Genomic DNA, 20572 nt, shown 5'->3' on the forward strand with positions numbered 1-20572 from the left:
CCTTTCGTTTTACTAATACACGTTTTCTTATTTATTTAAAGGATGTCTAGGCTAAAATGGCACAACTTAAATGTAATATATTTAATATGTCTAATGTACAGAGCTGATTTCTCATCACAAGAGCCTGTAAAACACTTAAATTTGATTAAATGATTAAGGTTGATTAAATTAGGCTAATTGTAATAAAAAACCTTTACACCTTACCTTATTCAACCTTATTGTAATGAGATAAAGTCTCATTTATTACTATCGATTTTAAACTACCTAAGACACCTTTTAGATTTATCAAATTTAAAAGGGATAATTAGATTTTGTTATTGTAAAAGTCACAACACATTGTTATAAATTATAATCATCATTCAATTTTATAAAGACGTTATTGTAAAAGTCACAACATTGTTATAATTTATAATTGTCATTTAATTTTATAAAGACGTTATTGTAAAAGTCACAACACATTGCTATAATTTATAATTGTCATTTAATTTTATAAAGTTGTGTTGTTCCACTTATCATCAAGTGTTAACATTTGAATGAAAGGATTGACAGTTCTACATACAGTATGCAGTAGGAGACACATACATTTGCTGAACAGAGATTGCTTGCTTTGATAAATTATAACAAGTAACATGACATTGACATTCAGGCCTTGTTCATCAACAAAACTTCATATGAAGTGTGTCCAGGTCCTCCACATATTTAAAGATGAATAAACAGACATCCCTTGATTCTTTAGGTATTTTTATATTTATTATTTTCCAAAAATAACTAAATACATTTTTTTACAAAAATATGTTCTATAAGAGATATGTTTCAACTATCATAAATGAACAGCTGAATGATCAGCTAAACAGTTCTTGAAATGCAGTACACAGACATACATGAGCTACACAGAGAGATTCCTTGCCTTGTTAGATTATTCACAGAAACATGGCATGGACTTTCAAGCCTTGTTCAGCAACACAATTTGATATGAATGTGTCCAGCTCCTGCAGATACTCAAACAATCAGAATATTGTATTGTACAGATGTGCTATATACAAATTATGCAAGGGAATGTGGATAGATGTATGATATATTAAATCAAAAACATATGTATAATAAATATAAGTATGGATAATTTGGTATTGCACATGTTTTATTGCACAGTGGGGAGAACATTTAACTGTTTGTGAGGCAGATATGGCCTGAGGGAAGAAACTGTTCCTGTGTCTGGTCGTTCTGGTGCTCAGAGCTCTGTAGCGTCGACCAGACGGTAACAGGTCAAAGAGGGAGTGTGCTGGATGTGAGGGGTCCAGAGTGATTTTGCCAGCCCTTTTGCTCACTCTGGATAAGTACAGTTCTTGGAGAGTGTGAATGTCCCACTGCAGGTCCTGAGAGATTAATAAAAAGACATCTCTTGCTTCATCTGATTCGACCCCAGGTAGTCTTTGATGGCATTCTGTTGATTTCTACTGTCCATCTGGAGTAAAGCAGGCCCTTTCACCTCCCCACAGAATAACTCACGGTGACTCTGTATCCAGCACAACACTGGGCCAATGTCTCTTAAAAACTTCCACTTTATGTCCTCTTGGCACTCCTGTTAAAAATTATTATTATTACCTTTATTTAACCAGAATAAAACTCATTGAGATTAAAAATCTCTTTTCCAAGAGCGTCCTGGCCAAGACAGGCAACAGCACAATTAACAAGGTTGCAGACATAAAAACATGTAACATATAACATCAACATATAACAATTTATACAAGTAATAAATAATTATAAAGTTAAAAGAAATCAGAATTTCACATATTATCGCAAGCGATAAACAACAACAAGGATCGTCCGTCATAACTGAGTCAGTCATAACATCTACAGCCAGTTTGTGTAGCTGCCATGTTGTTTAAAAGTATTTTAAAATCAACCAATGAAACTGGCTCCTTAAGAATCAGGACATTTTGCAGCTGATTCCAAGTGCAGGGGGCCGCATACTTAAACGCCCCTTTTCCCAGTTCAGTCCGGACTTGAGGGACAGATAATAATAATAAGTCCTCAGAACGAAGACAATATCTTCCTGTACATTTCTTTTCGATGTAAGATTGGAGATATGGGAAAAATACAGAATACATGTGTGTTGGTCCACTAAATATTTGTCATACTAAATAGTATTTACCTCATCATTTTGCATACAAGAATATTTATGATTTTAAACCACAAAAACCAATCACTACAGTATCTAGAGAAATGCTCCCACCATTCCTCCAGACCTTTCTTTACTGGTGAAACTGCAGCAGGAACACCTCATCCCGACAGAACTGCTCTGCATCAGGCTAGGAACAAAAATATGTAGAATGCTGTAAAACATGACAAAGATTGACAATCATTATGTGATCTTTCCATTCATATAGAATAATACAAAGATAATATGTCACAAACACAGAGTTATCCTGCAATTCATAGTGAAATGATGTGGTTGCTCAACCAAGTTACTGTGCAAGGGTACTGTGATCAGTGTATATCATTAAAAAATATCATCTGTATGTGAGTGAGTGTTTTTGTGTGTGTGTGTGTGGGGTGGTAAGTACATATCTGTGAGTGGGTGAGATGAGTGTTATAAAAAAAATGCACATTAACTCAACATTCATTATATGTTGTAAGAATCAGTGCACTAATAAATATATAGTGCACTGTTTTTTGTGACATAAAATGAACTAACTGAATGTGCAATTTTTTTAATAACCCTTTTTTTATAATAGCTAAATAACACTCTTACCTACTCATATACACACTCTATCCCTCTCACATATGTATTCATCTCTCCCCACACACATGATATTTTAATGACACTGATCACAGTAACGTTACCCTTCCACAGTATCTTGGTTGAGGAACCACATCATTTCACTTCATGCTGGATAACACACACACACACACACACACAAACACGCACACACACAAACAAACAAACACGCATACATATATATATATATATATATATATATATATATGTTAGTGATATCTAAGTAATAACGTGCCTGTGTACAGTTCAAAACACATAAGCATGCTGAACTGTTGTTTACATATGCACACAAACATTCAAGTTGTCAACGTTTTAAGTCTTCCTAAAGACAAAAGATGTTTTTTTTTTTACTTACCAACACAGCAAACTTCTTTTGCTTCGGTTTGCAAACAAATAGGCTTATCTTCTTGTCGATGCTTTTTCCTGGTGCAAAATAATAGGTATGTGACGTATTTGGACACAGGCGTGGCTTGTGACGTCACGCTTGGATGTGGGCGGGGTTGGATGTCCACCGCAGGCTGCAGCGAGACGCTCTTCATATTTCTTGTAAATGCACACTAGTGTTGTACATCTGCATGCGTTGTAGGTTCCCTTTCGCTTTCGTTCTAGACCTAGTCACATACAAGGAAACAAACGACGTACGGTATATGCGCTCTCAAAGCGCAAACTTACAGTAAGATCAAACTGTCTGTGACCTGTATACAGGTGATCCTGCTTTTTTAAAGAAGAACGATGACCGTTTTATCCTGTCTGTCTGTGGTCTTATTGTTTTATACAGTCTGCGTCACAGCAGGTGAGTTTCATTCATAATATGCTTTAAGAGGCTTTTAAGAGAAAGTGAACGAATCCCAAAGACAGAAGTAATCGATTGTCCAGGCAGTCTTGGCAGGAAATATTAATCGTTATCCACAAAGATCAGACTTAGTTAATACACAACATAGGTCACACATTAATGACATTTAATTTCTTTTTTTTCTAATTTGTAACCACTACACTAGTTCATACCATTCTTCAACACTGCGTTGTTATTTAAACTTTAGTCGTGGTAATAAGCAGTGTGTTAGGGGAAAACCTGTCCGTGTCTGACAGTAAATGTTCGCTGACCTTCCAGTTTCTGTATTTATGGATGATTCAGACCAAAACATTCATGTCAACAGAGATTCAGATACATTTTAGTGTTTTAGTAAACCTTTGTGGCAGCCATTTATTTAATTATATATGTTTGTGTGTTTAAGTGTTGTCAGAGAAGGTCCCGGCCCCTGAGAATGTGAGAATGATATCTCTGAACATGGGATTAGTTTTGGAATGGGATCCACCACAAAGCACCACAAATATATTCTTCAGCTACACTGCTGAAATTAAGTAAGTTACTGGTCAAGAGTCAGGTCAAGGGTGATGATAAGTGCACTAAAGAAGGCTTTAACAAATGTAGGTTAGTTTAGTATTTCAGTAGCAGCAGCAGCTCGACAATAATTTGATACTAAAACCTGTTTTAAATCCAGGTCAGGTCTTATAAAAGAGACCTGTCTTTAAAAAGAGACAAAAGTCCCATTTTAATCATGCAAGAAAAGCAGTGGTGTACAGAAGGGTTTAGAAGCAGTCTGTGTGTGAAGCTGTGTTGATCTAGGTGGATGCTTACGCAATTTGTTATGTTAATTGTTATCTATTTTCTCCCTGTAGAGGATGGAATAAGCCAGTGTGTCTAAGCAGCTCATCACTAAGCTGTGATTTCACTGACAACGTTTCCGTTTTTGGAACTTACCAACTTCGTGTTCGGGCTGAGCTACATGGAGAAACTTCTGATTGGGTGGAAACTGAAAATGTATCAGTGGATGAAAAAAGTGAGTCATCTAATTTATCTACTTATTTATGCTTATTTTGAATTTGTTGGCAGTAGAGAGATTAGTAAGCCATTCTAGAACACAATTAAAATGTTTAAGTGGACCTAGAGCTAAATTAATTATCATTGGACTTAGTAATGAGCGATATAAACGATATGCGATATAAACAATACAAAATTGGCCTATGATAGAGATTTTAATTCTATTGCATCGCGATAATGCATGTTGATGACGCAATCTTAGAGCGTCAAATTTAGAGCAACGAGCTGCAGCCGGCGGGGGGGGGGGGCAAGATGGCGTCTCGTTGAATAGACGTGGTTATTACACCTCTTCAGTTTAAGAAGAAATTTTAGTTAAGGGGTCATATTATGCCCTTTTGGTGGGTTGTTTTGTTATATTCTTTTGATCGCTGATGTTAATACGAGTTGGAATCCACCTTCAGTTAGTTAATGGGCAAGAAACGTGTTAATAGGAACCTGCGTACCTCGTGGAACTTGGATAGGCGCTTGTCAAGCGATCCATTAGGCCAAAACATGGATGAATCCGAATGTGTAGATGCTTCTCTTGTCTCACATGATTATGAAAGGGATTTTAACGATCCTTTGCTCGCAACTCCCAGCAAAAGTCCCCCGGGAAAAAAGAAAAAAGACAGTAACGATGTATCTCTTTCTGAGATTTTCAACGCCATCCAGTCCATGAATTCCAAGCAAGATTCGGTTATTCAAAAGATTACTCACATTGAGAGCTCTATTGCGGTCACAACGGCTGCGGTGAACTCTTTGTCTGACACTGTTAATCGACTCCTGTCAGATGTTGCCTCTCACGGTGAAAAGATCGGTAAGGCCGAATCATCGATACAGCACGTGCAACAGGAAAATGCTTCTCTTAAGCTCAGAGTGGAAGAACTAGAGAGGTATAGCCGCAGATGGTGTTTGAAACTACTCGGAGTAAAAGAACGTGAAGACGAAAACATTCGAATGACAGCTATCGGTCATCTTGCCAGGGTGGTCCCGCAGATCAAGGATAAACTGGAGGATGCTGTGGATGTGGTTCACCGTGTAGGCAAACAACGATCGGATGGTTCGCCGCGTCACATCATTATTCGCTTCGTGGCGAGGAGATACTGCGACATCATTTGGATGGAAGCTAAGAGTTCCATTTACCTCAGAGAGAATGGTCTCCACATCAAAGAATTTCTCTCCAAAGCGGACATTGAAAGTCGGAATAAACTTTGGCCACTTGTCCAGGCAGCTCGCAAAGAAGGGAAGAAGGCCGGTTTCAGTGGTCCCTTTGCTGTTATTAACAATAAGAGAATCGCTGCCAATTCAACACAGTATACTTGAAATGACTTTGAGTTTTCAGCTGCACTTCAGGTTCGACTTGTTTTGCACACGTCTGCCCAGTTTGAACTGTTGCCGTTATTTTAAGGGCTTTTGACCACATTCCAATGATTATTCAATTCTTCTTATAAAACAGCGTTACAGCAGTTCCAAGTTAAGTGTTTAGTGTTCTTTGGGATCGCAGTTTTCCTTTTCTCTCCTTTTTTCCTGTAATTTCTTTTGGACTTTTTTAAAAATTTTCTTATACCTTATGGACAAATTTGAGTTTAATCATTTGAAAATTATTTCTTTAAATGTGCGGGGCTTAAGAGACAACACTAAAAGAAAAGCTATTTTCTTGTTTTGTAGACGCTATAATGCAGATTTGATTTTTTTACAAGAGACGCATTCCTCTGATGCTGACACTAAATTTTGGAAAGCTCAATGGGGCGTAGAGGTCTGCACGGGCTTTAAACTGAAGCCCGAACCCGGCCCGTACCCGCGATCATTTAACCCGACCCGACCCGACCCGACAAATACATTTAGGTTAAAGCCCGAACCCGACCCGAACCCGAGGTCCACTCTATTTCTCACAGCAAATAAATACCATTTTTGCAATATGTTGTATTTTCTCACAGCAAATAAATACCATTTTTGCAATATGTTGTATTTTCTCACGGCAAATAAATACCATTTTTGCAATATGTTGTATTTAATGATTGCTTGAAATTATTGATTTCGCGCAGACGTTGCCACAACGTAAATGTGTTTGCTCAGTCCGATCTCATGAAAGTGCGAATACCACGAATTGTATCTGTAGTGCTTATGATATGCAGTTTTCGTGTGCATATGATACGCACTTTATGGGGTGTAATAGGCACACACTCCGCACCCCTAATCCTAACCAAGGGGTTTACAGTACGTAGCATATGCATGCAAAAAACATTTTTGGTGTATAAATGGCACTAGAAATTAATCTGTGGTATAGATACGCACTTTCATGAGATCGTGTTTCATAATCTGCTACTGGGCCAGCCCTCTGTCAAATTTTAAAACCCAGTGTGGCCCTTGAGCCAAAATGTTTGCCCACCCCTGGGCTACACAGACCACAGACACACAGGTAGAGCCTGTGTGTCTGTGGTCTGTGTAGCAGATGCACATTGCACATCTGCGCACGCAACTTTCTCTCTCGCGCGTGCCGGTCACCACAACACAGCAAGCAGGCAAAGCACACGGCACGCAAACTATATATAGCCTATTTAGTTTTTCTTAGTTACAAACCCGAACCCGACCCGAACCCGACGCTGTTCAATAAACATTAACCCGAACCCGACCCGAAACCCGCACATTTTTCGGGACCCGTCGGGCTCGGGTCGGGTAGCAGACTTCTAATGGGGCGATAAGATTTACTTTAGTCATGGGTCAAATAATTCAGCTGGTGTTCTTGTTCTGATTCATAAGTTTAAAGGAGATATTGTTTATTCCAAGTCTTCCTCTGATGGTAGATGGGTTATACTAACTGTTAAATCAGAAAATGCCATATTTATCATTTGCAATATTTATGGATTTAACTCTCATACTGCGAACAGTTCCTTTTTTGCTAATATTTCTGTCATACTATGTAACATGCTGGAAACAACACAGAATGCCAAATTAATAATTGCTGGTGACTTTAACGTAGTTCCTGATGCTTTTATGGATAGATTTCCGCAGAAAATGTGTCCACACTCTCAAAGGTGTAATATAATCGATTCCTTATGTAGAGACTTATCTCTAGTTGATTCGTGGCGGAATTTCAATGCATATGAATATACATGGAGTAATGTATCAAAGTCTTTAAAATCAAGAATCGATTTATTTCTCATTTCATCCAATCTATTACAACATGTTCAAAACATTTCCCATCATTATGCTCCTTTTAGGGATCATCTCTTAATTGAAATGTCTTTGCAGACTGTTCGGAATTCTAATAGCCTCCGTGGCTACTGGAAATTTAATAACTCTCTTTTAGAAGACAGAATTTTCATAAAAAATATTGAAGCTTTAGCCACTGATATAGTTAATTCAGAGATGACAGATTTTGTCTCTAAATGGGAGATATTTAAATTCAAATCCAGACATTTGGCTATTAAACGAAGTAAGGAAATAAAACAGGAAAGAGACCACATGGAAACAGAATTGTTGGATAAAATTGATAATCTTTGGAAAATTCAGACTCTCTCCCAATACAGGATAGTGAACTCCATTCTTTACAAGCAAAACTTAATGACTTGTATACCAACAAAGTTAATGGAGCTTTCGTGCGCTCAAGAGCTAAGTGGATAGAAAAGGGAGAGAGAAACACTGCATATTTTTTTGCCCTTGAAAAAAGGAATTTTAAGAGAAAATCATTGTCAGCATTATATATTAATAACTCCATATGTGAGGACCCTAAATTAATTTCAGAATTTGTTAGCTCTTTTTATGAAAAATTATACCAATCTGACTTTAATTATGATATCTGCAAAGCGTTTACTGATAATATTCAAAATGCTATTCCATTGATAAATAATAACTTTAAAAATCTTTGTGATTCTGATCTTAAAAGAGAAGAATTACAGTTAGCTCTCTGATATATTAAAAAAGGTAAGAGTCCAGGACCTGATGGGCTTTCGATTGAATTTTACCAACATTTCTGGTATATTTTAGAAGAGCCACTTTTCTTAATGTTCAATGATTGTATTAAAAAGAAGGAATTGGCAACAACTATGAAACAAGGCTTAATCTCCCTGATACCTAAGCCAGATAAGGATCCCTTGGAAATCGATAACTGGAGACCAATCACTCTCTTGAATACAGATTACAAATTGATTGCATTAATATATGATAGAAGATTAAAATCAGGACTAGATCAAATTATTAATGAATCACAAACAGGCTTTATGAAAAATAGACATATTAGTAACAATATTCGTCTTATTTTTGACCTTTTAGACTATTCTGACCAGATAGAGTCAGGGGCTCTTATTTTATTTTTAGATTTTTGTAAAGCCTTCGATACAATTGAACATGGCTTCTTACTTCACTCTCTGAAAGTGTTTGCGTTTGGGAATCATTTCATTGATATTATAGAAATGTTCTACAATGATATTAATAGTTCTATTATTCTGAATACGGGAACCTCTAAAAGATTTGGAATCCGTCGTGGTGTACGCCAAGGTTGTCCGATTTCCCCTTTTCTGTTTTTATTAGTGGCTGAACTTCTCTCTATTCAAATTTTAAACAATCAACGTATTTTGGGATTAAAAATATTTGATAGATAAATCAAAATTTCGCAATTGGCAGATGACACTGCTTTATTTTTGAAAGATAAGTCAAGTGAAAACAGCCCTGGATTGTATTTCCAAATTTACTAAATCTTCTGGTCTAAAGCTTAATCTTCATAAATGTGAAATTTTATTCATACACGATTCTGTAGACTTATTTATTGAAAATATACCAGTAAAAGACTATGTTAAATATCTGGGAATCCATATTTCTAAAAATAAAATTACCTGTGAACAATTCAATTTTATGTCAAAGATCAAGAAAACTAAATGTATCCTGAATAATTGGTTACAAAGGGATCTTACCATTTTTGGGAGAGTGTTACTGTCCAAAGCAGAAGGCCTTTCTAGATTTGTTTACCCTGCTCTTTCCATGTATGTTAAGGATGAAATTTCCAAAGATATCAATAAATCCTTCTTAGACTTTATATGGAAGAATAAACCTTACCAGTTAAAAAAGGACATTATATCAGGCAAAAGAGTAGAAGGTGGTTTAGAGATGATAGACTTTTTTGACATTAATAATACTTTTAAACTTAAATGGCTAAGAAATTGTCTAAAAAATGATAATTCTATGTGGTTCTTTATTCCACAATGTATCTTTCAAAAACTTGGAGGCTTATCTTTTCTTCTGAAGTGTAATTTTCTTCCAGGAAAGTTACCAATTAAATTATCCAAATTTCACCAGCAAGTATTATTGGCTTGGAAAATTTGTTTCCATCGCAACTTTTCTCCACATAAAATGCTTTTATAGAACAATTGTCTCATTACTTCTAGGAATAAGTCATTATTTTTGCACAGGTGGACTGAAAGGAATATATATTTTGTTATAGATATGTTCTATGCGAGTGGAAACATTCTGTCTTATGAAGACTTTATGAATGTTTACAATTTTCCCATCCCATTTAAAGAATTTCAACAAGTGGTTAAAGCTATTCCAAATGGGTTGATACAGCTAATAAATAATCACCTCTCTTTTGGAAGCAATGAAAGGATATTTCCAGAATTAAAAGTTGATGGTATTGAAATATTTTCTTTGTCTTGCAATAATAAACATATTAGACAAATTTTGCAATCAAGACATAAAATCTCCCCTAGAGGGAAATTCTTTTGGAATGCAAAAATCTCTGATATTAATTGGAAAACGACCTGGTTAATTCCTTACAAATTTTGTATTTTGAATAAAGTTAAAGAGGTGCATTTCAAAATACTTCACAAAATGTACCCATGTAAAGTAGCTCTGTCTAAATTCATGGACATTGACATCACTTGCAGTTTCTGTAACACGCATGAGGAAGACTTGTGTCATTTGTTTTATAATTGTGATTTGTCTTTTAGATATTGGTCTGATGTTAGTGCTTTTTTATTTTTGCAAAGAAATGTTAATTATATGCTATCTTTAAAAGACGTTATTTGTTCTTATTCACACAAAAGTAAAATGTTTGAGTATGTCGTTAACTTTTACATTTTGCAAGGTAAATATTATATTCATAAACAGAAATTTGCAAAACGCATACCAAATTGTAATCTATTTTTATTAGAAATGGATGCTTTTGAAAAGTCTCTAATGCAAATTCATAACAAAAAGAATGACTTGATGTTGGATTTCAAGAAGAATTTTTTTTTGGTATAGCTCCCCCGCTGCATTCTTTGAATTTGTCCTAAGGAAAAAAGGAAGAAAATTTGCATTTTTATTATTTTTTTTTTTTTTTTTTTTTTTTTTTTTTTATATATATATATATATATATTTTTTTTTTATTATTTTATTTATTTGCTTTTCTCATCTGAAACAATGTTCTACAATCTGAGATTGCTAGTATATTTTGTGTATCTGGATTCACATGTTAAAATTTTTGTAATGTTCAATTATTCCTCAATAAAAAAAAATAAAAAAAAACGAGCTGCAGCCGGCTGCAACGCATCATCATATTCGTCATCTTGAATAAACATGGCTGAAAGCGTCAGCGAAACAGAGGAGATCGTGAAAAAGACTGGTGCAACATCTATTATTTGGACTTGGTTTGGATTTAAGCCGTCCGACGAGCAGCAGCAAAATATACTCTGTAGAGCAGTAATTCTCCGCCATCGCCCCCTAGTGGTCCGCGAAAAGATGACCTAAACTAGGCAAGTTTTTATAAAATCGTCACTTATTTAAGTAGATTTTTAATGCACTTGCGAAACTGTGATAACAGTTCTTGCCATTCTGTTTTAACCCTTTAGCACGTACGATCACACCGGTGTGATTAGAACGTTCAGTGCGTAACGTCATCAACTGCTGAATTCAAATCTGCTTTCGCGAGTTGGCTGGCGCGGCGCCAGATCGGACGCGCTGACTTCTCATATTATCACAAATATTCAGTGTTTTCAACCATATAATGCTTATTTTAGGTTTCAGACATTTAAATACACTTAAGTGCTAGCAAAACCATACATTTAAAGCGCTGATGTCTATGGAAGCAACAATAATGGTCCTTACAAATATAATCTGAAGTATGAGACTGAAACTCTCCTCTTTGGAGCCAGACATTCAGAAACTGATGTGTGATAAGCAGCAACACTAGTCTCATTAACATTCACGTTAAGTTTTAGATGGAAATCTCAAAATATAAAATCCACAGATCTATTAGTTTTGTAATGTAGCCTACTAGTTTTTGTTTCATGTGTAAAATCCCAGAAATTTCAGTGATATTGGACATTAAGGGGAACATTTTTTTCAGCATTTTTAAAATTTATTTTATTTTATTTAGTCATTTAGCAGACGCTTTTATCCAAAGCGACTTACAAATGAGGACATAAGAAGCAATCAAAACCAACAAAAGAGCGACAACGTGCAAGTGCTATTACAAGTCTCAGTTAGCCTAACGCAGTACAGATAAATATTATTATGAATTATTATAATTTTTTTTTTTAATAAAAAGACAGATAAAATAAAATTAGAATAGAGAGTGCTAGAGTTAGAGGGTCAAGTAAATAGCCGTTTCTTGAAGATGGGTAAGGATTCGGCTGCTCTGATTGAGTTGGGCAGGTCATTCCACCAGATGGGAACAGTTAATGAAAAAGTCTGTGAAAGTGTTTTTGTGTGTCTTTGGGATGGTACAATAATGCGTTGTTCACTTGAAGAACGCAAGCTTCTAGAGGGCATGTAAGTCTGAATTAATGAATTTAGGTAAAGGGGTGCAGAGCCAGTGGTGGTTCTGTAGGCAAACATTAATGCCTTGAATTTAATGCGAGCAGCTATTGGTAGCCAGTGCAAATTGATGAACAGAGGTGTGACCTGCGTTCTTTTCGGCTCATTAAAGATTAATCTTGCAGCAGCATTTTGGATTAATTGTAGAGGGTTAATAGAACTGGCTGGAAGACCTGCCAAGAGAGCATTGCAATAGTCAAGTCTGGACAGAACAAGAGCCTGAACAAGGAGTTGTGTTGCATGTTCCGAGAGAAAGGGCCTGATCTTCTTAATATTGTATAATGCAAATAGTTACAACCATAGACTTCCTATACCCTCCACCTCAGTTTTAAACTAATGGCTCTTTGGAATGACATTACGTGGGACCTAGGCTGTTACAGTATGTTTAATTGCAGTTTTTTTTTTCACATGTGCAGTTTGTTGTTCATATTAAGCGGCAGCTAATTTCACATTTACTTTTTCAAATGAAATAAAATTCATGTAATAATTTCTGATCATATCATTGCATTTGTGTTTGAATAATTAGTTTTTGACTTAACAGTTGCATATTAAACATAAATTTAGCTGATCCTTCCTATTTTGTTGTTTTTTGGGTGCGTGTTAGAGTGGGATTCTGTTAGGTCTGAAAAAGTTTGAGAAACACTGCTGTAGAGTGTGTGGGGCAAAAGTTCCAGCTAAGAGAGGTAACACGACTAATCTGTTCTACCACCTCAAAACTAAACATGTCGTTGAATACCAGCATTGCCATGCAATGCAGCCAAACGCAAAATCCAGTACGAAGAACGCAGGACAGAAAAAACAGGAACTGAACCAAACCTCAATCCAACAGTCATTTTCAAATGGTACTCCTTATATTAGGAAGAGCCCGCGATGGATTGAAATTACCAGGGCCATAACTGTTTACTTGTGTAAGGACATGGTCACTTTTCAAACGGTAGAGAGATGCGGCTTTAAAGCCATGATCAGAGCTATTGATCCATGATATGAGGTGCCAAGCCGCAAATACTTCACAGAAACAGAGATGCCAAAATTGTATGCCGAGCTCCGCGAAAACGTTGAAAAAGAGCTGTGTGACTTGAAATACTTTGCTACTACAACGAACCTGTGGTCGAGCCGTACCATGGAGCCTTTCCTCAGTCTGACCATTCACTATATAATGGATGATTGGAATCTTGGCAGCCGGTGTTTGCAGACGTCGTACTTCCCCGCTGAACATACGGCCGAGGAGATCGCACAAGGACTCAAGGAAGCGCTTGAGTCATGGGGGTTTAAAGAAGAAAGCCAAGTTTGCATTACTACTGATAACGGAACGAACGTGGTCAAGGCAGCGTCTCTGAATGATTGGACCAGGCTGCAATGTTTTGGACACAGGCTGCACCTCGCCATCGGTAGGTTAAAACATTTTGTGCATATGCATAATACATACATTCATATAGTGGTGCATAATTATAATATTTTAACATTATACTGTAATATTTGCCTATATTACTGTACAGTAATGTTGCATTTGCGTTTAGAGATGTAGAATTTGCCTCTGTTCAGTTGTATACCCAATGCTATTTTAATGTTGCATTTGTGTTAAGTGATGTTCATTCAATCTTAATCAAGCATTTCAATAGTTGTAATGATAGTTGTTCAGTGTGTGTGGGGAGAGAGAGAGATTATAGATCAAATTAATAATATCTTACAAATTTGTCAACAGAAAAAAGTGTGAAAGACCCCCGAATTGACCGTGCTGTTGGCGTGTGCAAGAAGATTGTGAGTGCCTTTTCATACTCTTGGAAAAGAAGAAAAGAGTTGAAGAAAGCCCAGGCAGAGCACCATCTTCCCTTTCATCGGCTCATCACAGAAACACCAACAAGGTGGGGGTCACGCCAGATGATGATCCAGAGGGTGCTTGAACAAGAGAAGGCCCTATCACAGGTACTGAAAGCAGACAGGAAAACCAAACACCTGGTACCCACTTGGCAAGATACAGATGTCTTGGAATCTATAAGCCGGACCCTCGGGGGAGAGGCCATCGAAGTAGAGCTAAAAAGTTACCTGCAGACAATGCAGGTTGATGGAGAGACTGACCCACTGGACTGGTGGCGGCTGCACCAAGCTAATTTTCCAAGGGTGGCTAGACTGGCCCAGAAATATCTCTGTATCCCGGCCACAAGTGCTCCTTCGGAAAGGGCATTTAGCTTTGGTGGCAACATTGTTACATGCCACCGGTCTCTGTTGAAGCCAGAGACTGTGGACAAGCTTGTGTTCCTGGCTAATAATCTTTAGGGCAACAAATGACAAATGGTGTGTATTAAACAAAATCTCAGTGAGTGCCTGATTTTAGGATTCGTTGTGTTGCTTTTTAACTGAGAAGACACCAGACAGTTTTTCTGTTCTTTGCATATTTTGTGTCTTTTAAGAAAATAAGTAAAAGTACATTTGCACTTTTTACTGTATATATGGCATGGCACTACTGTAAAGAAACTTTTATACTTTAAAAATTTTCTTTAGTTGACTTATATGTCCCTGTGGCGGGAGGAGCAAACGACAGACACAGTGGGCGTGGCGTCAAGCCTCGGAGAGGTTTTTATTAAACAATAAGGGATAAAATAAAGTGTCCAAAGGGGAAAAAGTGTCCAAATAAATGGGGAATCTGGTGTCCTCGTTGTGCCGCGGGGCTTGTGCAGGAAGGTAGTGTTCAGAAGGGAAGGGTCCAGGGAAGGGGCGGAGTCCGGTGGCCGCACGCGCTCCCCTCTCGGGGCCGGGAGCGAGTGGCGGCGGCGTCTCGTGCGCGGCTCCTTCCATCTCCTTGGTTCCCGGCGCTTCTGGGGGATTCGACGGCCCGGCATCCTGGCCCGGTCTCCCGAGGAGAGGCGCGCTCGGCGTTTAAACGGCGGCGGTGATGAGGCTCTATTCATGTCAGGTGCGCCTCATCACACGCCGCCAGCCCTGCGTGTTCAGCGCCCCTCCTCTCTTACACACCCACTCCCGTCGGGAGCCTGGTGAAGGGCGGCGAATACGGGACGGGGTGGTGATGATGGACAGGGGGGAGGCAGCCGACTCGTCACAGTCCCTTATACTGGAAGTTATTTATTTTGTGCTTTCATTTAGCACTTTATAATGTTTTCATTTGAAGTATCTCTGCACTACACTTGGAAGAATTTTCTTTATTTAAAGTAGCCATGCCTAATACTCGAAGTATATCCCTAATTCACAGTGTCCGTTCCTTTATTAACAAGACACCAGTTTTAATTTCATTAGGAGAACACCATGTTTAAAACCAAATGCGTTACCTTAGGCTGCAGGTTTGAAATATGTTTTTATTTAAAGTATCTGTGCATTACACAAAATCATTTTCTTTGCCTAATTAATACTGGAAGTATTTTCAGTACAGTGTATGTTCCTTAACTAAAAAGACACCAGTTTTTTTGTTCCCTGCAACTTGGGTGGCATTTAAGAACCAAGGACTTAAACTAAGTGTAGTGCCTTTTTAGAAGGAAAGATTTTCTTTTATTTATCTGCAACATTGTGTTGTATAATTACAGTTTTGCTTTTGCACAATAAATGTTCTCAAAACGACATACAACGTTTCTTTATTTCTTAAAAAAAAAATAAAAAATACATTTAGCAGTTTGGTTTTCCTAAGGGTCTATGTCCTGTTCTGAAATGGTTCTACTATAATTTATATATCGCAATATATATCGTTATCGCAAGAGGCTGCAATGTATATCACAATATGAATTTTAGGCCATATCGCTCATCCCTAATTGGACTAATATCCCTTAAAAATCACATTACAGTGCATTCAAGAAAGTATCCTGGGCCCAGTTTCATGAAACCCAGGGCTTGCAAATTTTCACAATCCCTGGTAGCCCTTGGGACAGGCACTCTTCAAGTTTTGGTAGCCTGAAATGAATTTTTATCTAGCCCAAATAAACAAAAGACAATTTCTATTAATGTAGAAAATTAGACCGGAGTTTAAGCATAAAGCAAAAATATTTGCAATACACAAATATCAGCAAATATCAAGGAAGGAATTTTTATTTCACTCGTATCTGCAGGATATGGATGTGTATCGTTAAGGTTTTAACGGTATCATTACATTTACTTAGTTCTTATTGATCCAGTACTTTAACGGTATTCTTATCAGTATTTTTTTGTTCTCTCTCTCTCTCTATATATATATATACACATATACATACACACACATATATATATATATATATATATATATATATATATATATATAAAATCAGTCATGGCCAAAAATATTGGCACCCTTGGTAAATATGATCAAAGGCTGTGAAAATTAATCTGCATTGTTAATCCTTTTGATCTTTTATTTAAAAAAAAAAGAATCTAACCTTTCATTGGATAATTAAAATTTAAAATGGGGGGGGGGGGGGGGGGTATCATTATGAAATAAATGTTTTTGTCAGATACACGTTGGACACAATTATTGGCACCCCTAGAAATCTTATGAGTAAAATATCTCTGAAGTATATTCCCATTCATATTCACAATTTTGAGCACTCCAGGGTGATTATGAACATGAAATTATCCAGCCAAGGCTTCCTTTTTCACAGAAATATAAATAGGAGGGAAAACAAAGCCCAAATTCCCTTAACCCTTTAGGCGCCAGGGTTTTTTTGGAAAAAATGCTGGATTTTGACATCAAGATTTCAAAAGCTTGTGGCTTGAAAGGGTTTAAAAATAGAGATCTACTGTAAATTAGAAAAATGTTGGGCATGACCGAAAGTTTATGTGGGGTGTAAATATACTCATCTAATTTGCATTTTATGACGTCATCAGGGGGTGGGCCCTCTTGAATTTCATAATATTCAGGAAATAGTAGATATTTGTCACGGAACTGAGGCGGAAGCAAAGATGCAGGTGAGTATATATTTAATAGTCAGATAACACAGCACAATACAGACAACAGTCTCTCGGATGGGATGGTGGTGCAGGGACCAGATGAACAGCGTGCTGGTGAAGAGTGTCGGGGATGAATCCAGTGCAGGTGATGATCCGGGTGGGACGAAGACTTCTGACACACTCGAACACGAACCGGAAGACAAAGGTACACGAAGAAACACTGACTGGGGCACATCCAACACATCCAGGAACATTCAACGATCTGACAAGGGAGAGAAGTATCAGTGAGGCTTTATAGCTGAGTGAATTGGCAGCAGCTGGTGCGGGAATTGAGATCAGCTGGCGCGCTGATCACGGAGTGAGGGACACGCCCACTCGCACACAATACACAGACACAGACAATGATACACGAGACATGAAGGAGGCAGTAGATTAATATACCGTGACAGTACCCTCCCTCCTAGGAACGCCTCCTGGCGTCCCCAGACTCCCTTACCTGTCGATTGTAATCATCGATAAGGGAGTGATCCAGAATGTCTCTAGCAGGCACCCAACTTCTCTCCTCCAGACCGTAACCTTCCCAGTCCACCAAGTACTGGAATCCGCGTCCCCTCCGCCTAGAGTCCAGAATACGATCGACCGAATAAGCAGGTTCCCCTTCTACGAGTCGCGGCGGTGGGGGAACCGGGGCTGGCGGATTAATGCGGGAATAAAAAACGGGTTTAATTTTGGACACATGGAAGACGGGATGAATTCTCCTGTACACTGGAGGAAGATTGAGGCGAACTGCCACCGGACTAATGATTTTAGTGACAGCAAACGGGCCAATGAATTTGGGAGCAAGTTTATTAGAAACGGAGCGGAGAGGAATGTTCTTGGTAGAAAGCCACACTTTGGAACCGACGACGTATACGGGAGGTCTAGACCGGTGGCGATCGGCCTTGGCCTTGGTGCGCGCTCCCACTTGGAGTAGAGTCTCGCGGGCTCTAGTCCAAGTGCGATGACACCTCTGGACAAAGGCGTGAGCGGAGGGGACCGCGACCTCGGATTCCAGACTAGGAAAAATTGGTGGCTGGTAACCTATACTACCTTCAAACGGAGATAGGCCCGTAGATGACACTGGCAACGAATTGTGGGCGTACTCCACCATAGACAGTTGCTGGCTCCATGAGGAAGGATTTTTGGAGACCAGACATCGCAACGTTCTCTCCAAATCCTGGTTGGCTCTCTCAGTTTGACCATTGCTCTGGGGATGAAACCCTGAGGACAGACTAACAGTAGCACCCAGCAATTTACAAAACTCTCGCCAAAATTTGGACACAAATTGGGGACCTCTGTCAGAAACCACGTCCGTCGGGAGGCCATGTAACCGAAAGACGTGGTCAACGACTGTTACCGCTGTCTCCTTGGCTGAGGGTAATTTGGGCAAGGGAATAAAGTGGGCCGCCTTCGAGAATCGGTCCACCACGGTCAAAACTACCGTGTTACCCTGAGAGGGTGGGAGGGCGGTGACAAAATCTAGAGCGATATGGGACCAGGGTCTCGAAGGGACCGGCAGCGGTTGAAGGAGCCCATCTGGGGGTCTATTGGAAGTCTTACCAGTGGCACAAACTGAGCAAGCCAAAACAAAACTGTGAACATCGCGAGCCATAAGTGGCCACCAAAATCGTTGCTTGACTAAAGATGTAGTGCGACTGACTCCTGGATGACAAGCCACACTGGAACAATGACCCCACTGAATAACGTTGGACCGTAATCCCTCTGGCACAAATAACCGGTTCGGTGGGCAACCGACCGGAGGTGTTACCCCTTGCAAGGCCGTCTTGACCTCGATTCGACCTCCCATGTGAGTGTGGAGATGATAAGGGTCTCCGGAAAAATACACTCGGGAGTAGACGGGCGATCGGAACGGTCAAAAATGCGTGATAAAGAATCGGGCTTGATGTTCTTGGAGCCCGGGCGGTACGAGAGAGTGAAGTCAAAACGTCCGAAAAAAAGTGCCCACCGAGCCTGCCTAGAGTTCAATCTTTTGGCAGTTTTAATGTATTCTAAATTCTTGTGATCGGTCCATACGATGAAAGGTACCCCCGACCCTTCCAACCAGTGGCGCCATTCTTCCAATGCTAGCTTGACTGCCAACAACTCTCTGTTACCAATGTCATAATTACTCTCGGCAGGGGACAAACGGTGGGACAAAAACGCGCATGGATGCATTCTGTCGTCTGCCGGAGAGCGCTGGGATAGCACTGCACCTACCCCCACCTCTGACGCATCGACCTCCACCACGAACTGACGTGATGGATCAGGGGTAATTAAGATGGGGGCTGAAACAAAGCGGTCCTTCAGTTTGGCAAACGCAGCCTCAGCTGCGTTTGACCACCTGAACGTAGTTCTGGGGGAGGTCAAGGCGGTCAGAGGAGAGGCTAGTTGGCTGAAATTGCGAATAAACCGCCGGTAAAAATTGGCGAACCCCAGAAACCTCTGCAGGGCCTTGCGGGAGTCTGGGCTTGGCCAATCCACCACAGCCTTAACCTTGTCAGGATCCATGCGCACTCCCTCAGACGACACAATGTACCCTAGGAAAGGAACCGACTGTGCATGAAAAGCGCATTTCTCCGCCTTGACAAAAAGCCCATTCTCTAACAGCCTCTGAAGCACTCGTCGAACGTGCTGCACGTGCTCCTGGAGAGAAGAAGAAAAAATCAATATGTCATCCAGGTAAACATATATGAATTGATCGACCATATCTCGCAGCACGTCGTTGACGAGTGCCTGGAAGACTGCCGGGGAGTTGGACAGCCCGAAGGGCATGACCAAGTATTCAAAGTGCCCCCTGGGGGTGTTAAAAGCAGTCTTCCATTCGTCCCCCCTCCTGATGCGGACCAAATGATAAGCGTTCCGTAAGTCCAATTTAGTGAAGATCGACGCTCCCTGCAACCTCTCGAAAGCTGAAGACATCAGCGGCAAAGGATAGGTATTCTTTACCGTGATGCTGTTCAACCCTCGGTAGTCAATGCAAGGTCGCAGTGATCCGTCCTTCTTCCCCACAAAAAAGAACCCCGCCCCCGCGGGAGAAGAGGAGGGCCGGATGAACCCTGCTGCTAGAGAATCAGAAATATATTTCTCCATGACCTCTCTCTCTGGAACAGAAAGTGAATATAATTTGCCCTTAGGCGGAGACGTACCTGGCAATAACTCTATGGCACAGTCATAGGGACGATGTGGAGGGAGAGAAGCAGCACGAGACTTACTGAACACCTCCTTCAGGTCTAGATACT

At 39.3% G+C, this 20572-nt stretch overlaps 2 protein-coding genes and 1 long non-coding RNA gene across 4 annotated transcripts in view; 2 read left to right on the forward strand and 1 right to left on the reverse strand.

Moving 5' to 3' along the window:
- Nucleotides 1–465: 465 nt before the first annotated feature.
- On the reverse strand, nt 466–3645 carry LOC306876126. 2 transcript variants are annotated; one of them, XR_013784802.1, is made up of 3 exons: nt 3135–3229; nt 2234–2309; nt 466–1579 (listed from the first exon to the last, which is right to left on the reverse strand). It is a non-coding gene; the product is annotated as an uncharacterized lncRNA (long non-coding RNA). The 2 variants fall into 2 exon arrangements; XR_013784803.1 differs by having other exon boundaries at nt 467–1579; nt 2234–2333; nt 3135–3645.
- LOC306876125 (interleukin-10 receptor subunit beta-like) overlaps nt 3266–20572 on the forward strand; it is a 48910-nt gene continuing 31603 nt past the window's right edge. The window contains exons 1-4 of the mRNA XM_079427080.1: nt 3266–3361; nt 3485–3572; nt 4015–4141; nt 4460–4620. Coding sequence (XP_079283206.1) covers nt 3512–3572; nt 4015–4141; nt 4460–4620 — 349 coding nt within the window. The 5' untranslated portion in view covers nt 3266–3361; nt 3485–3511. The remainder of the gene's footprint in view (nt 3362–3484; nt 3573–4014; nt 4142–4459; nt 4621–20572) is intronic.
- On the forward strand, nt 13453–16021 carry LOC306876160 (E3 SUMO-protein ligase ZBED1-like; the record flags this gene model as incomplete). The annotated part of the gene is made up of 2 exons (XM_079427141.1): nt 13453–13819; nt 14134–16021. The coding sequence occupies 2 exons, from the start codon at nt 13453–13455 to the stop codon at nt 14703–14705; spliced, it is 939 nt and encodes a 312-aa protein (XP_079283267.1). The 3' UTR covers nt 14706–16021.

Source organism: Barbus barbus, assembly GCF_936440315.1.
Source record: "Barbus barbus genome assembly, chromosome: 10".
Taxonomy (NCBI): domain Eukaryota; kingdom Metazoa; phylum Chordata; class Actinopteri; order Cypriniformes; family Cyprinidae; genus Barbus; species Barbus barbus.